The 17,050-nt window shown below is 50.4% G+C and overlaps 1 protein-coding gene across 4 annotated transcripts in view; it reads right to left on the reverse strand.

Moving 5' to 3' along the window:
- The window catches only part of CEP63 (centrosomal protein 63), a 35,925-nt gene that overhangs the window by 14,672 nt on the left and 4,203 nt on the right, over positions 1–17,050 (reverse strand). For all 4 annotated transcript variants that reach the window (XM_075937238.2, XM_075937239.2, XM_089780943.1 and 1 more), the window contains exons 2-6: positions 11,571–11,639; positions 8,331–8,508; positions 5,031–5,126; positions 2,950–3,072; positions 1,793–1,906 (exon numbers count right to left, since the gene is read on the reverse strand). In XM_075937238.2, the coding sequence (XP_075793353.2) occupies positions 1,793–1,906; positions 2,950–3,072; positions 5,031–5,126; positions 8,331–8,508; positions 11,571–11,614 (555 nt within the window). In that variant the 5' untranslated portion in view covers positions 11,615–11,639. The remainder of the gene's footprint in view (positions 1–1,792; positions 1,907–2,949; positions 3,073–5,030; positions 5,127–8,330; positions 8,509–11,570; positions 11,640–17,050) is intronic.

Consider the following 17,050-nt stretch of genomic DNA (forward strand, 5'->3'; position numbering starts at 1 on the left):
AAACAAACAGTAAAGCGGCCTCATTCCCCCTCCCCACCGCCCGCAAACACATACACCAACCAGGTGTTAGAGCTATCCAGAGGACAAAATGGAAACACCATATATTAGCTAGAAAGCCAGGCAAATCTGTTAATCCCATATGGAGACAGGGAACAACACCTGACAGACGGAAAAAGAATCAAATAGATATTAGAAACCGGAGTGACGGCAACAGCCAGTCATGTTCCCTTTCATGCGGTGAACTCTCTCGAGGTGGGAAGGTTTTATTGTTTTAAATGTAGAGAAAGGAATCAAACAGTTATATGAAACATATCACAGGCAAACAATGCCTTCCCTGTTGTTTGTTAAATTACGTCAGTCTGCACATAAGCCCCGTCGGATGCCTCTAGACATAGTGACTTTCTGAGCACCGGTTTTATGTAGTGCCCGGTATGTGCAGTGTTACATTACTCTGGCAATCAATACACAAACCTGGATCCCAGGCAGCAATGGCTGCAAAAGCAAAAACCTGTGGCTGCCCACGGTGGCCCAAGAAGCCAACACACCAGACTGGCTAAATGCATGGATGAATTCTGCAACAAGGGAACGCCTGGCAGCAAAAGTTAAGACACAGAAAGAAAAGTTCTCTCCACAATGTCCCGTGATTCCTCACCGGAGACCCAGTTTCAGATGTTGGCCTTCAGTTTTCTAGGCTGGCAGGGGTGGAGAAAGGCACGGGTCCCTGGGCAAGAGAGCCAAGGGCTACTCAAGAGTAAGCTACACACTAGCCCTTAGCTGGAAGAATGGCTCCTGACTGATGGGTGAGGTGGGGCACAGGTGTGCACGGGTCCTGACGATCTCACCCTCCCCGTGCCAGAGAAACAAACACAAAGCGCAGGAGGATGTGCTTGCAACAGGGTTAATTTTCTCGGGGACAGATTTCCAAAGCAGCGGTGAAAGTGTAGGCACCTGTCTTCCATCCCCGTTAATGCTGCACCTAACTCCCCGAGACTGCTTTGGAAATCTCCACCGAAACATCTCGTCTGGCTGCTGCCCTGTGCTCTAACACACTGGCCGACGCTGCAAGGACAAACCAGCAGCCATGAGCCCTTCTGCATCTGTGGTGTGCTAGTCTCGCCCCCCGCCCCCCCACAAAGTGCCATCTGGACCAGCTCCAATCCTGTCAACGCAAAGGGCAAAATTCCTCCTTGCAAGAGCTTCCACTCAGCAGCGATTCGGGGCGTGAAGTGCAGAGCTCCCAGCGAGAGCTGCTCACCAGCTCTGACTCTGTCAGTGTGAGCGTCTTCACAGCGGGGCGAGGGCCCGCTCACCAGAGCGCTGCAGCAGCACGAGCTCCGGGACTGGATTAACTCGTCAGGGACACCAGCACCATTCTCTTCCTCTAAAGAGCCTCAAAACCAGAGCTGGAAACTCGCCATCATGTGGCAAGTGCCTTTTGTACGAGGAGGCTATTTTCAAAGAGCGGCTCTTGTATAGCAGCAGCTACGCAGCTGAGACTTGGCAGTACTAGGCCTTTGAACATGACAGGTCACTAAAGTTATTGAAGTGCCATGCCCTGTAACACCCCCTGTGATTCTTCCTGCCCCCAGAAACCAACTTTTTACCCTCTTCCCCATGGGCCGGAGTGTACAGGAACCATGGGGGAGACGTAGCCAGCCTCCACATCTTCCGCTGCACGTGGTGTAGACAGGTTCATTCCGTCAGGACCGACGAAGCCATTTCAGAGGTGATCCGAATGGCTTTAGCAGCTCGGCACTGCAAGCCAACAACGCTCAGCCCGCGCCGACTGTACCTGAGTGAGCTCGGACTGCTCGGCCAAAGCCTTCCTCTGCGCCTCCAGCGAGGCCACCTGCTGCTGGTAAAGCAGGCGCTGCTTCTCCCAGTCGAGAGATTTCTGGCGGAACTCCTGCAAAGACAGGTGGGCTGGCCTGGAGTGTACCGCCACTCGGCATGACAATCATTCCCTCCCAGCTCTCACTACCATTCCCCCACCAGACCCTCCTGGGCCTTCCACCGCAGCAGGGCAGCGCTAACCAGCCACGGGCGGAATGCACTCTCTCAGCAGGACACAGCCCCTCCCGCTATGCTGCTGCATTGCTCCCTCCAGGTAAAACCGCAGGGTCAATTCCTGCCACGGCAGATGCTGAGAGCCGATTCAGGACCTGCTGGCCAGATCGGCTGTAGGAGCAGCAACAATTCCTCTTCCCTGCAACTTTACAAGAAAAGGCTGCCAGTGACCTCCCCAAGCTTGCAGGTCTGAGGTACCAGAATTCTGAACCCAGAGAGGAGATGGGGAGATTGGTCACCAACTTGTGAGTGGTGTGATCGAAGATGAGAGAACGCAGCTCGTCTCATCCTAGCAATAAGGTTCAAGACAAGCTGGACTTGGCCAAGAGTGTAACATTCCCACTGAGAATTCCCTGCCAACCGGCGGCAGCGTCACCACCGCACTTGAGTGTTCTACCTTTACCTACTGCCTTGTCCTTAAAGCCCCCCCCCCATGTAATCTAACCCATGTTCCAGCAATATTAGCTGTATTACAATAGCGCCTAGAGGTCCCACCACAGCAGGACCATGTACTTAAGGCGCGATACAAACATGTGCGCCAATAATCAGATGTTTCTTTTTACATTTCCAAACTGTTCGCCCCTACTCTCCACCCCCACCCCCACCCCCAGGGATCGCCTGTCCCCATCTTTTATAAAATCTTGGTGGACACCGTGTTCATGAGCTCCCCTGGGTCAGGTCCCAATCAATTCAGGGAGCATCGTAGACAAAAGCAATGCAGAAAGGGCGTTTGCCCCGCAAGAGCACCAGGACAGTGACTGCAGGACAGAGGACTGAGTACTTGCACTCACAGTCCACTTGCTTAGTAAACACTCACAATGCTAGTCAGTCTGAAACAGTTCGGTTTCTATGAACCCTGGCCATGCTGCTTTGTCCACACACCTCTATCTTCTTCGTCAGTCTGCTCACTTCCGAGCGGTCGTCACCGTGGCTCTTGGCACCCTCTCTAGCTTCTTTCAGCTGCTTCTTCTGCAGCTTCTCATAGCTTCTTTTCAGCTTGCCTAGCTGCAAGGAAGGCAGTGCAATTTTGACAATTTGAGGTCCCAGCGCATTACATTAATGACGCATTCTGAAGGAAGGGACATCAAGTCAGCTTACAGAGACACTCCCCCAAACCCGGCTGGATTTCTAGCTGTATAACAAACATAAATCACCAGAAAATATCACATTATGTGGGACTGGCAGGGTGGTGTGCCCCAGGTGCATCATTGGCAGCAGGGGCTGAACCTGGATCCTATGGACTTAGGCTGCAATACTCAACCCGCGGCTGTCAGCCAAGGCTGTCGCATGCTCAGATTTCTGTGTGTGGGCCAGCCAGCTCTGGCGGGAGACAGAGCACCAGGCGGAGCAGATATCGATTACACAAACATGGAGTGGCAGCACCCAAAGGGAAACAGAACGCTGTGAGGCCTGACCCGGAACTCAAGGGCTTCCACTCATCAAGGATATGGGAGAAAGAGGGTCATGAAATCCCAGCCAGGGCGATAGGAAAGCCACTCATTGCATCATATTGGTTACTTAACTTCCCCGCCGACGGGAGAAAGATGAGAAAGTCTGTCACCTACATGTCTACGGCTCCTTTCATTGTAAAACTTGACTAATAAACACGTTGCATCCAAACAGCCCCTTGGCTCCAATCTTTTGAACTTAAACAGCATTTGCCACCTGGCAGTGTCATTTCTTTACAATCACTGATGAAATAAAACTCCCGGCACCCTCGGAGCTGGGGAACCATTTTCTCCATTCCCCGGATGGATAAAATGCAGTCTGGGACCAGGACTTGCCTCTGGTTGGAATAGAAGCATATGAGCAGAGCCAGGAAGGGAACGTAAATCTCAGGATTCCCAGGCTGGCGCGTGACCCCCCAAATCAGGCTTCCTTTCAGAGGGGTGCTCCTGCATCAGCAAAGTGCTCAACCATACGCTTTGCTGAGCAGGGACGCCCTTCCATGCACATTTCACATTAAGCTCATACTTACGTGCTTTGCTGAGTGGGAGCCAGAGAACTTCGCAAATATTGATTTCGCCTTGAAACGTCCCTGTGATTTACAGGCTCTCAAGGATCCAACTCTCACATGGGGCAGGGGCAGGTTGGGAGGGTTTCCTCTGGACACAGCAAGCAGTCCAGGGATTAGACCCCAGGGCCCCTCAATCTCCTGTTCCAACCCCCACCGCATCGGCCCTTTTGGATTTCAATAGTAATGCATCTCAGACTCGATCCATGGCGTGGATGGGAGTCCAATTCTGAGCCTTCAGACAGATCTGCTAATGCACTTCAGGCTGGCCTGCCAGCATCTCTCCGATCCCGGTGGGGACACCTCCGGAACAAAGACAGTTCATCATGCTGAGATGTAAGGGGTTTTAGATGAGGATAGATGTCTTCCACACACTAAACTGAGACTACCAAATTAATTATATTTATGAACTCTGGTGAGCAGGAATTGAGCTCAGTCCTCCAGAGATAAGAGGTCAATGCACTGCTACCCTCTCCTGGCATTTAACTCCACATTACTGACAAGCAAGTGGAAACAGATGTAATCACTAAGGCATTTGCATGAAATGCTGTCAGCCCACCTGCAGATATCCCAGCATCTGTTTGCTGTACAGTGGGCAGGACGTCCTCTTTTAAAAGTCTTTGTCAAGTAAAGGTAGGGAAATGAGCATGCCTAGGAGAATGAAGCCACCTTCCAAGAACAAGAACACAGGCAGAACCAGTACAAGACCACACCTGCTCCTGCCCCGCACTCTGCCAAGCTTCAGCCCTGCCTGTATGCTGGTTTAACAGCTAGAAAGTCCCCTGGGCTAGCAACAAGAATATCAGCCAGGCGTCTGGTCTCTAGAATGTGGACACCCACCCTTGGTAAAAGGAGTGAGAACAACCGACTTCCCACTCGCCTCTGAAAAGCCACCGGAAGGGTGCTATTCGGACACTTCCAAACAGAACTGTTTCAGCACCAAACCCACCTCTTCTTGAAACTTCTTCAGCTGCTGTTCATACTCTACAGCCATGCCTTGCTGCACTTGCTCCATGTGCTGTAGCTGCTGGCGCAGCCGACCGACCTAAAGGAAGAGTTAAAGCACAGTGACTCTCAGCACAGAAGCAGCGGGCTCCAGCAGAGCCACATCAGTAAATGTGGAAATTGAAGGATCTCTCAGTTTCAATGTAAGGTTTCCATTATCTATATAAATGCACAGGACAGTATAAGTGGTAGCAATTGTTACAGCGAAGATCCTGGTCCAAGAGGTGTTAGTGTTCTACTGGTTTCAATGGGGTTAGTCACCAGGCACGAGTTGTGTGCTTAACTCTTTGCAAGATCAAGGCCTACATCTGCAGAACTGCTTCATTTCAGTCCCCGGTTTTTAGCCAGTTTTCTGACATTTGCATCTTTGGGACTGAAAATTGCTGAACCCGGTTTATGCCAAAAGGTGACTTTTTGAGGCAGGAGCAGAAACGTGGGTTAACATTTCAGCTTATCTGTCAGCAACAAAGACAGGCACCTGCTGATTCGTCAGTAGGGAGTGAGAAGAAATTCTCCAAATTCTAGATGCCAGGGTGGGAGGGTATCAAAGAAAATGGGGTTTCAAAATAGGAGACTATTCTTACATTACGCAATATAAAAGCCTTTAAACTCATTTTCCTTTTTTCTCAGGGTATGTCTACACTACCACCCTAGTTCGAACTAGGGTGGTTAATGTAGTCAACTGAAGTTGCAAATGAAGCCCGGGATTTAAATATCCCGGGCTTCATTTGCATCTTGCCGGATGCCGCCATTTTTAAATCCCCGGTAGTTCGGACTCCATGCCCGCGGCTACAGGCGGCACGGGATAGGTAGTTCGAATTAGGCTTTCTAATTCAAACTACCTTTACTCCTCATTAGAAAGCCTAATTCGAACTACCTACTCCGTGCCGCGTGTAGCCGTGGGCATGGAGTCCGAACTACCGGGGATTTAAAAATGGCGGCATCCGGCAAGATGCAAATGAAGCCCAGGAAATTCAAATCCCGGGCTTCATTTGCAACTTCGATTGACTACATTAACCACCCTAGTTCGAACTAGGGTGGTGGTGTAGACATACCCTCAGATCCTTTCCCCTTCTGGAGCAAAGACCTGTCTAACTGTATGTCTGCGAAGCAGCAAAACAAATATTTGGGTAATGTACAATAAACATTTTTATACATCTAACATAATACATGTATAGAAAGGGAACAGGTGATGTAAAAACTATCCAGGGATGTCTGAACTGTAATCCTGGGGGCAGAAACACAGTTTAATCAGAGTGTGTCTCTGGTGACAGGGAATCCCTCAAAAGTTTTAAATGAAATCTAACTAGTAAAAACGGGATCATAACCCAAAAAAGAAATGGGAATACTGGTGGCCTAATACCAAATAAATGCTTTCTGGACATGCTAATCCAAATACTTACCCTGCCAATCATAACCAATATCTGCAGAAGAGGGTAGGGTATTATAAATAAATCCCCGGCACATCACCAATATAAGGTGCCTGCATCTCTCATCTCCTGTCCGTGGTCTCGTTAACCTACATTGCACACCAGCCCTACTAGTAGTCATGTACATACGTACATGAAGTTTAGGGCCCGTAGAAAGACCTGCAGTTCCAGGGTGACAAAGGCACCCAAAACAATTTATAGACTCAGTCATCAACCCGTTTTGTGATGAAGGTGCAAATTCTAGCCTCAAGGTGTTAAAACTTGGGCCTTCCCCACATCCCTGCAGAGCAGCTAACCTGCTATTCAGGGGGAGGGCAGAGTGCAGAGAAGGCAGCGTGCAAAGGACTGCATTACGGGAGGCAGCTCCTCACTTAACGCTGTCCTGGTTGACACTGTGTCGTCCTTTCACCCCGATCGGTCAGAGAACGTGTGCATTTAAAGTGGCACAGTGCTTGCTCATAACATTGTTTGCCACCTGCTAGTAAGCGAGGGCTTGGAACCAGCAGCTCCCCATATTAGTTCCCCCCCCCCCCTGCACCGCCACTCACCATTTATCACCCGCCAGCAAGCCCCACAGGTAAGTACAGGTCCCGCCTCTTTCCCCGCACCTCCTACCCACAGCAACCAGCTGTTTGTCGGCATGCAGGAGGCACTGGGGGGAGTGGGGAAGAGTGAGGACACAGCACGCAGCCCCCTCCCTCCCCACATGCCTCTTGAATGCCGACTAACAGCTGATTGCTGCAGGCAAGAAGCATGCAGTCTCTCTCTCCCTGTGCCTCCCAGGGCAGCAATCAGCTGTTCGGTGGCAGTCAGGACCGGAGGGGAGGAGGTATTGGGGGCAGAGCCAGGGTGGAGCACCCCCTGCACTATGCAAAGTCGGCCCCTGTGCAGCCATGCATGTGCCATGCGGAGGAGGGAGGTGTGCTCCAACCGGATCCACAGGGAAGCGTTTGCAGGCCCTGCCCTGTCTCTTGCGTCTCCTCCCTCGAGCTGCCTTGGAGAGCAGGCTATGTTACCAGCACCACGTTCGCCTCTGAGGGCTCAGCCGAGTGCTGGTTCATCAGTTAGCAGCAAGGCATTCCCTGGGAAGTATCCCGCCCGACAGCAGCATGGCTGCTTTAGGAGATGCACAGGGAGCTCATGAGAAGGCCCCCGGACAATCTTTTTATTAGAAAATGTTTAAAACAAACTGTTGGTGAATATACCATCATTTGTAGGGCCACAAGGATTTCCCTGAAGCCTGCCCCTTCCTCCCCATTTACATTAATTGGATTCGCGTAACATCGGTTTTGCACTTTTCAAGAACTCAGCCACAATGTTAAGCGAGGCGCTACTGTACAGCAAAGGGCAGCCACGGTGCGACAATGGTCCTTGAAAACACCAGATAAACACAAGCCACAGCCGCTTTTCTACTTGCTCTAGCCGTCCCGAGGCAGGAATCTGTTGCACAGGGCTTTGGAACCCCGCCCCACCAACGCCTCAAACAGATCCCCGGAGACACTGCACTATCATTTCCACTGGGAGTCGGACACTCGGCCCTTTGAGTCGGCAGTGGCGACGCAGGTTCGGCTCCCCGAGCCAGGGTTAGCAGACTTGACGTGGTACATTTACGTTTTCTCATTGGCGTTTTCTCTGAGCATCAAGCAATACAACACCACCAAGAACCAGGATGCTTCTGACAACACAGTGACTGACGTGGACACGTGTGTGGCCAGACATGAACACTACAGAATACACGGAGCCAGCGGGGAGGTTCATACTGAAGGAGAGTGTGCACAGGAATATCACTGACTCTTAACTAGAGCAAGCCGTACCTCCTTGTGCTTCTCATCCAGCTGGGCCGTGACAGAGGAAAGCTCCCGCTCTCGGCTCTCCAAGCAGGTCTCCAGGGCCTGAGTCTGCCCTTCCCATTCAGATCTCTTGTGAGACACCATGATATCAATCTGCTTCATCAGCTCCTGCAGCTCTGCCTCGCAGGACGTCAGGAACCCTCTGGGGGCAGAAGACAGCACGCTAAAACCGCAGAGCAGACAGCAGAGCTCCGACCCCAGCGCAACAAGAGTACTTCTTCCCTCCGCGCAGACAAACCCCCGCATGCATGATGATGGGCACAGTAATTACTGAAACATGGAAAAGCCTCACCTTCGCCTGACCAAGGAAAGCCAGATGCAGAGAACTATTAACAGTGTAGCAACCGACCCAGCTCCCTCTATCTCTGCTTGGGACCAGCTACAGTCAGTGGGGACACAGATTTGCACTAGCTCAGCACCCTATAATAAATGCACATGTGGTACTTTGCACTTCTATGCAAAATGACTTATTTATTTCTCTCCATTTCTTCTGGCCAAGACCCTAGCCACAGGGTGGAATTTTCAAACGTGCCCAGCAGAGACACTTTGATCCATTGACTTCAATGAGAGTTTTCCTACTGACTCCAGTGGGAGCAGAGCTAGGCCAATGCTGGGCACTTTTGAAAATCTCAGCCAGGACAAATGGCCTGTACAATTTAAAACAGGGGCAAAACCTCTCTGTTTAATTGCAGGGGCATTTCTTTACACACAGGAGTATACGCAGCAGCAATAAATTTTACTCTCTCTGTTTTGACACTTGGCTAATACACAGTTGATTGAATGTCTAACCTCCATATCACTGAAAGGATCTTTCTAGCAGCTGGAAGGAAGTACAAAAGCAGGGACCTGACCTCAGCACTTGGCCTCTCTCCTCCCCCGTCTAACACCTGGAAGATTGTCTGGAAGACAAAGATGCTGAACTGGAGAGTCTGGTCCCAGGCTGGGGAGGGAATCCAGACTGTGTATTAACAGCTGTACACCACCTAGAGCAGCTAGTGGGGAGAAACTGCTCGATTCAAATCTCGCTTCGTTTGTAAAATGTAGACTGCACTTTTACTTCTATGTCATAGGTAACCAACTTCGATCTCCATGCCTGCTACTTATAATCACTTTAGTGTTCTGCCATTAAGGAATCTTTTATATTATATGGAAAACAGTGTGGGTTTTGGCTGAAGTGCTCAGGTAATGGAATCTCAGTGAAGGTTAACGATGGCTGTTGCACTCGTACTACCCTTTTTAGGAGTGAACTAATGAATGAGCTGACACCATCCAAGGAAGTCTTGAATAGTGCAAGATGGTATATTTCTGGGGTGTAAGACTAGGGGCGGGGGTGACTGGGTGGTGCCCCTCTGTGTATGAGTCATGAGTGGCTTAGATCACATTCATGTCATTTAGCTGGGTGTGAGTCTCCACATGCTGATAGCAAAGCACTGGTAGGGACTGGCTACTTGTCACTGACACACACTCCAGGGTTGAGAGTTAAGGGGCACAGCGCCCAGGGGAGCTGACAGCCTCTGCGAGCCCCTGTGCAAGGTGTGTGTGCGGGGAGAGGGGTGCTCAGCACTTCGGGAAGGGGCATGTCATCAGGCAGAAGTAGCAGGGCCAGGGGCAGACAGCCCTCCTCCCTCCCCCGCATGGCAGACAGGAGCCTCTGGCTCCTTTGAATCACCAAGTCCTGGGGCAACTGCCCCCTTTGTGTGCAACCCCCCGCCTGACAGCAGGCCTGACAATATCCCACAGCTCCAAGCCGGACCCCGACAACCCCCTCACAACTCCCAAGCAGAACGTTTTTGTACCAAGTTCCAATCACCAGAGAAATCTTACAGGACAGCTTATCAGCTCTTGAAAACAGAGGTTTGTCACAAATGCTGACAAACCCCTAACTGAAGCAGGGTGGATAACACACCGTAATGAAGAATAAAACATCTCCAATCCTCTGGCAAGAGTTTATTCCCCAGAGATGCTGAAATTTCTACTTTGGTGCAGTAATCACGGAAGCCAAATTGACTAAGTTCTCTGAAATCTCACAAGCTGCTAAGCTTGGGACAATATTAAAACTTGGAAGATGGAGCCCAAGAGAGAAGGAAGCGCCATACTGATCTTTACACTTTTAATTTGCTTGTCAAATAGGGAGGCCTGAAAAGAAATGGAAATCAATAGATTAATGGAATGAAATTCCTCTGTCTCCCTGGAGTGCCCATACACTGCAAAATCTGACAGCTTTTCTGGGGGGAGGGCCAATCGTTCTTAAAGGAGTCCCAGCCTTGCAGTTCGGTTTGAAGTTCACCCTGTCTGGGAGTTGACCGAACCTTAGGCAGTAATGATGGTTCTTAAGAACTTTTCCCAGGCAGCGGTCAGAATAGCAGAATTTCATATCCAAGTTCTGAAATCAATGACTTGGCAAAAAGATAAGAGTTTGGTCGAATTCTGGGCCAGGCCCTAGAAAAGCGGCTTGCCACTGAGACACATGGATCCGTTTCTTCCCTGTCCTATTTCCTCGACTGACAAGAGAAAAGATGCTTGCTCTTTTCTGCCGGCACTGCTGACTCAACCCAGGGTCTGACATGTAGGAGGTCCCGGGGCCTGGGGTGGGCAGGAGGTCAGAGTAGATGATCACCATGGTCCTTTCTGGCCTTAAAGTCATGATGCTTGTATCCTGGCTGCAAGGAGACTGCACCTGGAACTTAGCTGTGGTCTGCTGAAGTTGTGCGAGCCAGGAGAGACCCCAGCTCCGCCTCCGGTAGCTGCCTGCACTGCTAGCTGTATTTCCACCAGCAATGGAAGCAGGCTGGACTAGAGCCACAGAGCTCATGATCCCATCTACGTGTTTTGTTAGCCTTTCAGGTGCTACCAGACTATTTGTTGCTTTGTAAGTTTTTCCTGTTACAGACTAACTCGGCCCCCCCTCTGAAAGCTTTTGTAAGAAGGAGATTTTGCAGAAAGATAATGGTACAAAAACACCAGCTATTAAAACAACGAAAACTTATAACCAGGGACTACTTGGAGAAGCAATTCACCATGGGCCTGCTCCTGCTCCAACGGGAGTCAGAGACACTGCCAAATCCTGAAGACCTTATCAAACAGAACACCCCGTACAGCTCCTAGCACAGCAGGTTCTTATAAGCAATGAAGGCTTTATCTGACTACAGAGCAAGTCAAAGTAGCATGCATCTGAGAGCGCATTGTGAATCGTGGTCTACTTACCTGCCATGCCCTTGTCTTTGCATTCTCTCCAGCAAAGCCTCCATCACCTCGTCACGTCCTCTCTGGCAGCTGGGAAAGCAAGCAAAGCAGAGATCATGCCATGACAAGTCATCAGCCAGGGCGGTCCCTTCACAGCTGAATGGAGACCGTGCTAGAAGTGCACAGGAATAACGCAGAGGACAGGCCAAATGTTAGCCATACGAAGCAGCAGAATAAAGCCCATTACAAAAAGAATCTGTATTTCTGCTCACTCACCACTGACTTGGCTGATCCAATAGTCAGATCCAGTAAATACAACGCTGCAATAGTGCACGTGAAATACACACTCAGTAGGTATTAGTGGTCTGCTTATACAACTGGTAAGGATTTACTGGGCTTTGAGAGATTTTTCACTCTAAGGCAGAGAAATAATGAGACATAAGAATCACCTGACTGGGTCAGAACCAAGGTCCATCTAGTCTACTGAGCAGTCTTGGACAGCGGCCAACAGCAAGCTACTCCAGATGAAGGGAATAAGAACCCCCACAACAGGCAGATGTGGGATAACCTGTCCCCACAGTAGGTCTTGGAATAAGGATCTTGCGCAAAAGGGGCTTTTGACGCAAAACGGAAGTGGCTACACTGCTTCTTATTGCGAAAAATTCCCTTGCGCAGAAAGAATCGGCATAAAATGCGCTAATGATGTCACGACTCATGCTAATATTTTCTGCCACAAAAACTTGCAGTGTAGACAAAGCCTTACAGACTGCACTGCTCCTTGCCAGTCCCATAATACTGTCAACAAGACAAAAACAAACCTCCTAATACTGCTGATCCCAGTGATTTTAAACCCATTCCTTCCTGTGTCTCTAAGTCATGAAAATAAGCAGTCCTGATTTCCATTTACAGTCATTGCTTTGTTCAACCACGCTATCATTTCAACTAGCAGCACCAAAGAGACGCCATCCATGCTTTCCTGGAGCAAGCATTGTTACCCACTCGCATGGCTTGGTCAGGAGTCTCGTGATCATTATTGCTTTCCTTAAAGCCCCAGCTCTAGGAGTCAAGTTAATATGTGCCCATTTCAGCCTTCACGCCAAGGAAAATTAACTTTCTAGCCCTTGGGGCTGTGAAGAAAGCTTTGACATGTGACACCACTGCATCCTAACGACTCAAAAAGCAGACACCAAATAAAAAGAACCACAAACCTATTACTTTATGTTTTTAACTCTTTTAAATGTGGTTATTTCAGTAAGCCAGACTGGTGACTTTTGAACAACACTGCAATTACAGAGAAGTTACTCAAATTTAGACACTGAACCTGGAGAACACCTGAGCTCTCACCCAGGCTCCTGTCAGGAGAGTGTGAAGAGGGGATGCTGTGTGCTGACAATTAGCTAAAAGGTTTGACGATCATAGGAAATGGAAACATCCACCTCTGCCTCCACTTACCTTGTATGATATAATCAAGGGGGCTAAGTGCCTTGCCTGACAGCTACACGTACCTGACAGAAGTCCTGATTTGGACAGAACAATCCTAGATTCAGAGTCTTGGCCCCAGGACTGTTGGCTGCTGCTGCGTAAGGTTTGTTTATTTAATGCTGGATTCTGATCTTATAGGAAGCAGACAGCAGGCTGCCCGCCCCCCTGCTGACTCCAGGTGCAAAGCAGACAGTGAGATGGGGAAAGCAGCCAGGAGCAAACATTCACCAGGCTCCCACCCACCTGAGCAATACAATGGCAGCATCAACCCCCTCCCAACTCATTAAAGCTGCACTGAAGAAGGCTGGCCCGTCACCACTCTGAGGAACAAAGGGTCCAATCAACTCACAGGGGAAGGAAAAAAACGGACAGAAAACATCAAAGGGCGGACATGGAAAGAGGGAGGTATCCATTAGGGAGCCAGAGAAAGGAGATACCCCCGGTTGCCAAGAAACATGTGCCTACGGGCCTTTGTGACAGGTGCCAGTACAGACCGCCGGCCCCTGGAGAGTGAGTGTGTCGGGGGGAGGAGCTGGCTGCTGCCCCCTTTCTCCCTTGCCAAGCAAATAACTAGCTTGGACCCCTTGGGAAGGAAGGTCGCAGGGCCTCCACTAGCGCCTTCTGTAAATCCCAGCCCTCTTGCGGCTCTCTCCTCCCGGCACCCAGGGAGGACAATGCAAAGGCACCCGTTTTGAATCCCCAATAACCAAGCTATTCCTATTCCCACTAACAACGGATTCCTCTGGAAGCTCTGATTTCCTGATTTTCCTGTCTCATCCTTCCTCAAACATCGGCACCTGCGCCAGCACGACGCGAGTCCTGCGCATGCTCTGCTGTAACCAGTACTCCAGCTCCAGCTCTCCTTGCCCTCGGCCGGAGGAGCACACAGTCCCCTTCACAGCAGAGAGCTCCCCCACTGAATGCTGGGAGAGGCACTAGGAATGGGGGGTGGGGGAGTTAGGTGGTCTCATTTGCCCTACCTAGGGTGCAGTTGCTTGAAGCTTTTAGTCTAAAACTCAGTGAGACAGATGATAGTGATGATGATGACTCTAGCCCTTCAGCTCTGAATCTTATAGTATATTTTAGAAACATGCACCTGTCAGTGAGTCTGTTTGTTCAACTCCTCCTAAACGGTAAGAGCTAGAACCTCCACATTCAGTCTGCAGCGTCCTCTGATCATAACTTAAAGCAAGGCCAGGGTCTGGTTGTGCCAGGACAACAGGGTGTGCAGGGAATGTGACTGTTTCTCATAAAATGGAACGGGGGGTGTCTGGTTGGAAGGACAGTTAAAGTGTAGAATAACCACAAGCAGGGGCTGCAAGGGGCCAGAGATGGGGACCGGAATGGCTATAATTAATTATTTAAATGAAGAAAAACAAAACTCATTTGGGTTAAGGACCTGAGCCACGCCAGGTAACTCTTCTAGAGCATGTACGTAGAGCAAAAAGGCAGACAATAATTAGCCACAAGTGTTTTATGCCATTGTGAAGATAAATTAAAACCTTGTAAGTGTAACCTTTGGACCAATTCAGAGAGATTACCCACCCCATGCCAAGTCCAGTGCCACTCCTTTTCTCAACATAGGTATTAGGTAATTTTAACATTCACTGTACTGCAATGTTTATACCTCTTCGGAAGTAATGGTCCATCAAATGAATTCATCCCAGCATCCTGACAGTCAGCAAGGAAGGGGTCAAAGTAAGCAAGCTTTTGAGACTCACATAATCTTCCAACAAATCTGAATTCTAGGCTGCCTATGGCTGTGGGCCTATTTTCATTGTTTCGACAGCCTGATGAAGAGAGTACTGGGCTTATTACTGCAGCTCCAAAACCATTCGTTTGCTTGCCTTTACCATGTGCCTGGTCTAGAATCAGCCTTTTTGCCACTTCTTGAGGTTGAGGATTTCAAATAAAAGAGGGAAAATGCTCAATGGTGCCTTACTTGCTGGTTTGAGTGCCCCAGCAAAACATCATCGCTAAGCACATGCATTTAATTGGAAATCAGGTTCTTGCATTTCTGATCCTTACAGGAAATGCAACGACGGCAGCACTAAGAGCTTCTGCGTGTATTGATATTATATATTGCAAGTAGAAGTGCACTGTGGTTTTAAAAAAATATTGCTTTGGTTTGCTATAAATGTAAGAGTGTTTGCCTTCTCAAGCCAACCCCAGTGTAAGCAATCCCTTCTCATCCTGCTCCGTGAGGTCTCCCATAGACAGCTGGTTTTCAACCAAGGCCCAAGACCCTTGAGGGTCTCAACCCAATTACAGGGGAGTGCCAAGCAGGGCCAGCATTACACACACTGGGGATCAGGACAGAAAGCCTCATTGCATGGGGCTGAAGCCCAGGGCCAAAGCTTGAGCAATGCATCTTCATGGGGCCCCCAAGCATTTGCCCTGTTTGCTTCTTGTTATATGCAAAACAAAACCAAAAAACCAAAAATCCACAATATGCCAAAGTCTTTATGGCTGACCTTGAACAACATCTCCTCAGCTCTTGCCCCCTAACACTCTTACCCTACTTACGCTACACAAATGACATCTTCATCTTATGGACCCACAGGAAAGAGACCCTTGAAGAATTTCACAGGGATTTCAACAACTTCCACCCCGCCATCAACCTCAGATGGGATCAGGCCACACGAGAGATCCACTTCCTTGACACTACAGAACAATTAAATGATGGGAAAATTTCCATATACTGAAAGCCTACCGACCGCTACACTTACCTTCATGCCTCTAGCTTCCATCCCAGACACATTTCTCAATCTACTGTATACAGCCAAGCCCTAAAATACAACCGAATTTGCTCCAATCCCACAGAGACAAACACCTACAGGATCTATCTAGAGCCGTGGTCCCCAACCATGTGCCCACGGGCGCCATGGCGCCCGCCGGGCCCTTTACGTGCACCCGCGGAGCAATCTGGGCTGGCCCCATCCCCGGGCGTGCGGCAGGTGCCAGCCCCGGGTGCATGGCCAGCCCCGGCCCCGGGTGCGCCGCGCGTGCCAGTGCCAACCCTGACCCCCGGGTGCACCGCGCGTGCCGGTGCCGACCCTGACCCCCGGGTGCACCGCGCGTGCCGGTGCCGACCCTGACCCCCGGGTGCACCGCGCGTGCCGGTGCCGACCCTGAGCCCCGGGTGCACCGCGCGTGCCAGTGCCGACCCTGACCCCCACTCGCAGGTACACCGCGCGTGCCGGTGCCGATCCTGACCCCCGCCCCTGGGGGCGCCGCGCGTGCCCTTGCCGGTCCTGGCACCGGCCCCAGGGGCGCCGCGCATGCCTGCGCCAGCCCCAGCCCCAACCCCGACGAACCTGGGCAGCCCCTGCCCGGGATCGCAGCACATGCTGGTGCCGACCTCGGGCGTGCGGCGCATGCTTGGCCCCGCCCCCAGTCACGTGGCCTGTGAGCGGCCCCGCCCCTGTACGCAAAGCGCGTGAGCGGCCCCGCCCCCAGGCACCCGGCAGCCCCAAAACATTGGGGACCACTGATTCTAGAGCATCCTTAAAACTGAAATACCCACCCAGAGAAGTGAAAAAACAGATTGACAGAGTCAGAAGAGTACCCACACATGAACTACTTCAAGACAGGCCTAAAAGAGAAAACAGAATTCCACTTGTCATCACCTACAGTCTACAACCTAAACCCTTCCAATGCATTATCAATAATCTACAACCTGTCCTCACTCTCACAGGCCTTGGGGGAAAGGCCAGTTCTGGCCTACAGACAACCCCCTACCATCAAACAAATTCTTTCCAGTAACCACACAGCACACCTTCATCATAATCATCCAGGAACCCACCCCTGCAATCAGCCCGGGTGCCAACTCTACACTAGCAATTTCATCACCTGACCCAACCACATCAGCCACCAAAATGGAGGCTCATTTAACTGTATATCCACTAATGTTATCTATGCCAGCAATGCCCCACTGCAATGTATACTGGCCAAACTGGACAGTCTCCATGGGAAAGAATTAATGGACACAAATCAGATATCCGAAAAGGCAATACACA

Source organism: Pelodiscus sinensis, chromosome 10 (genome assembly GCF_052426305.1).
Source record: "Pelodiscus sinensis isolate ZL-2025 chromosome 10, ASM5242630v1, whole genome shotgun sequence".
NCBI classification, from domain to species: domain Eukaryota; kingdom Metazoa; phylum Chordata; order Testudines; family Trionychidae; genus Pelodiscus; species Pelodiscus sinensis.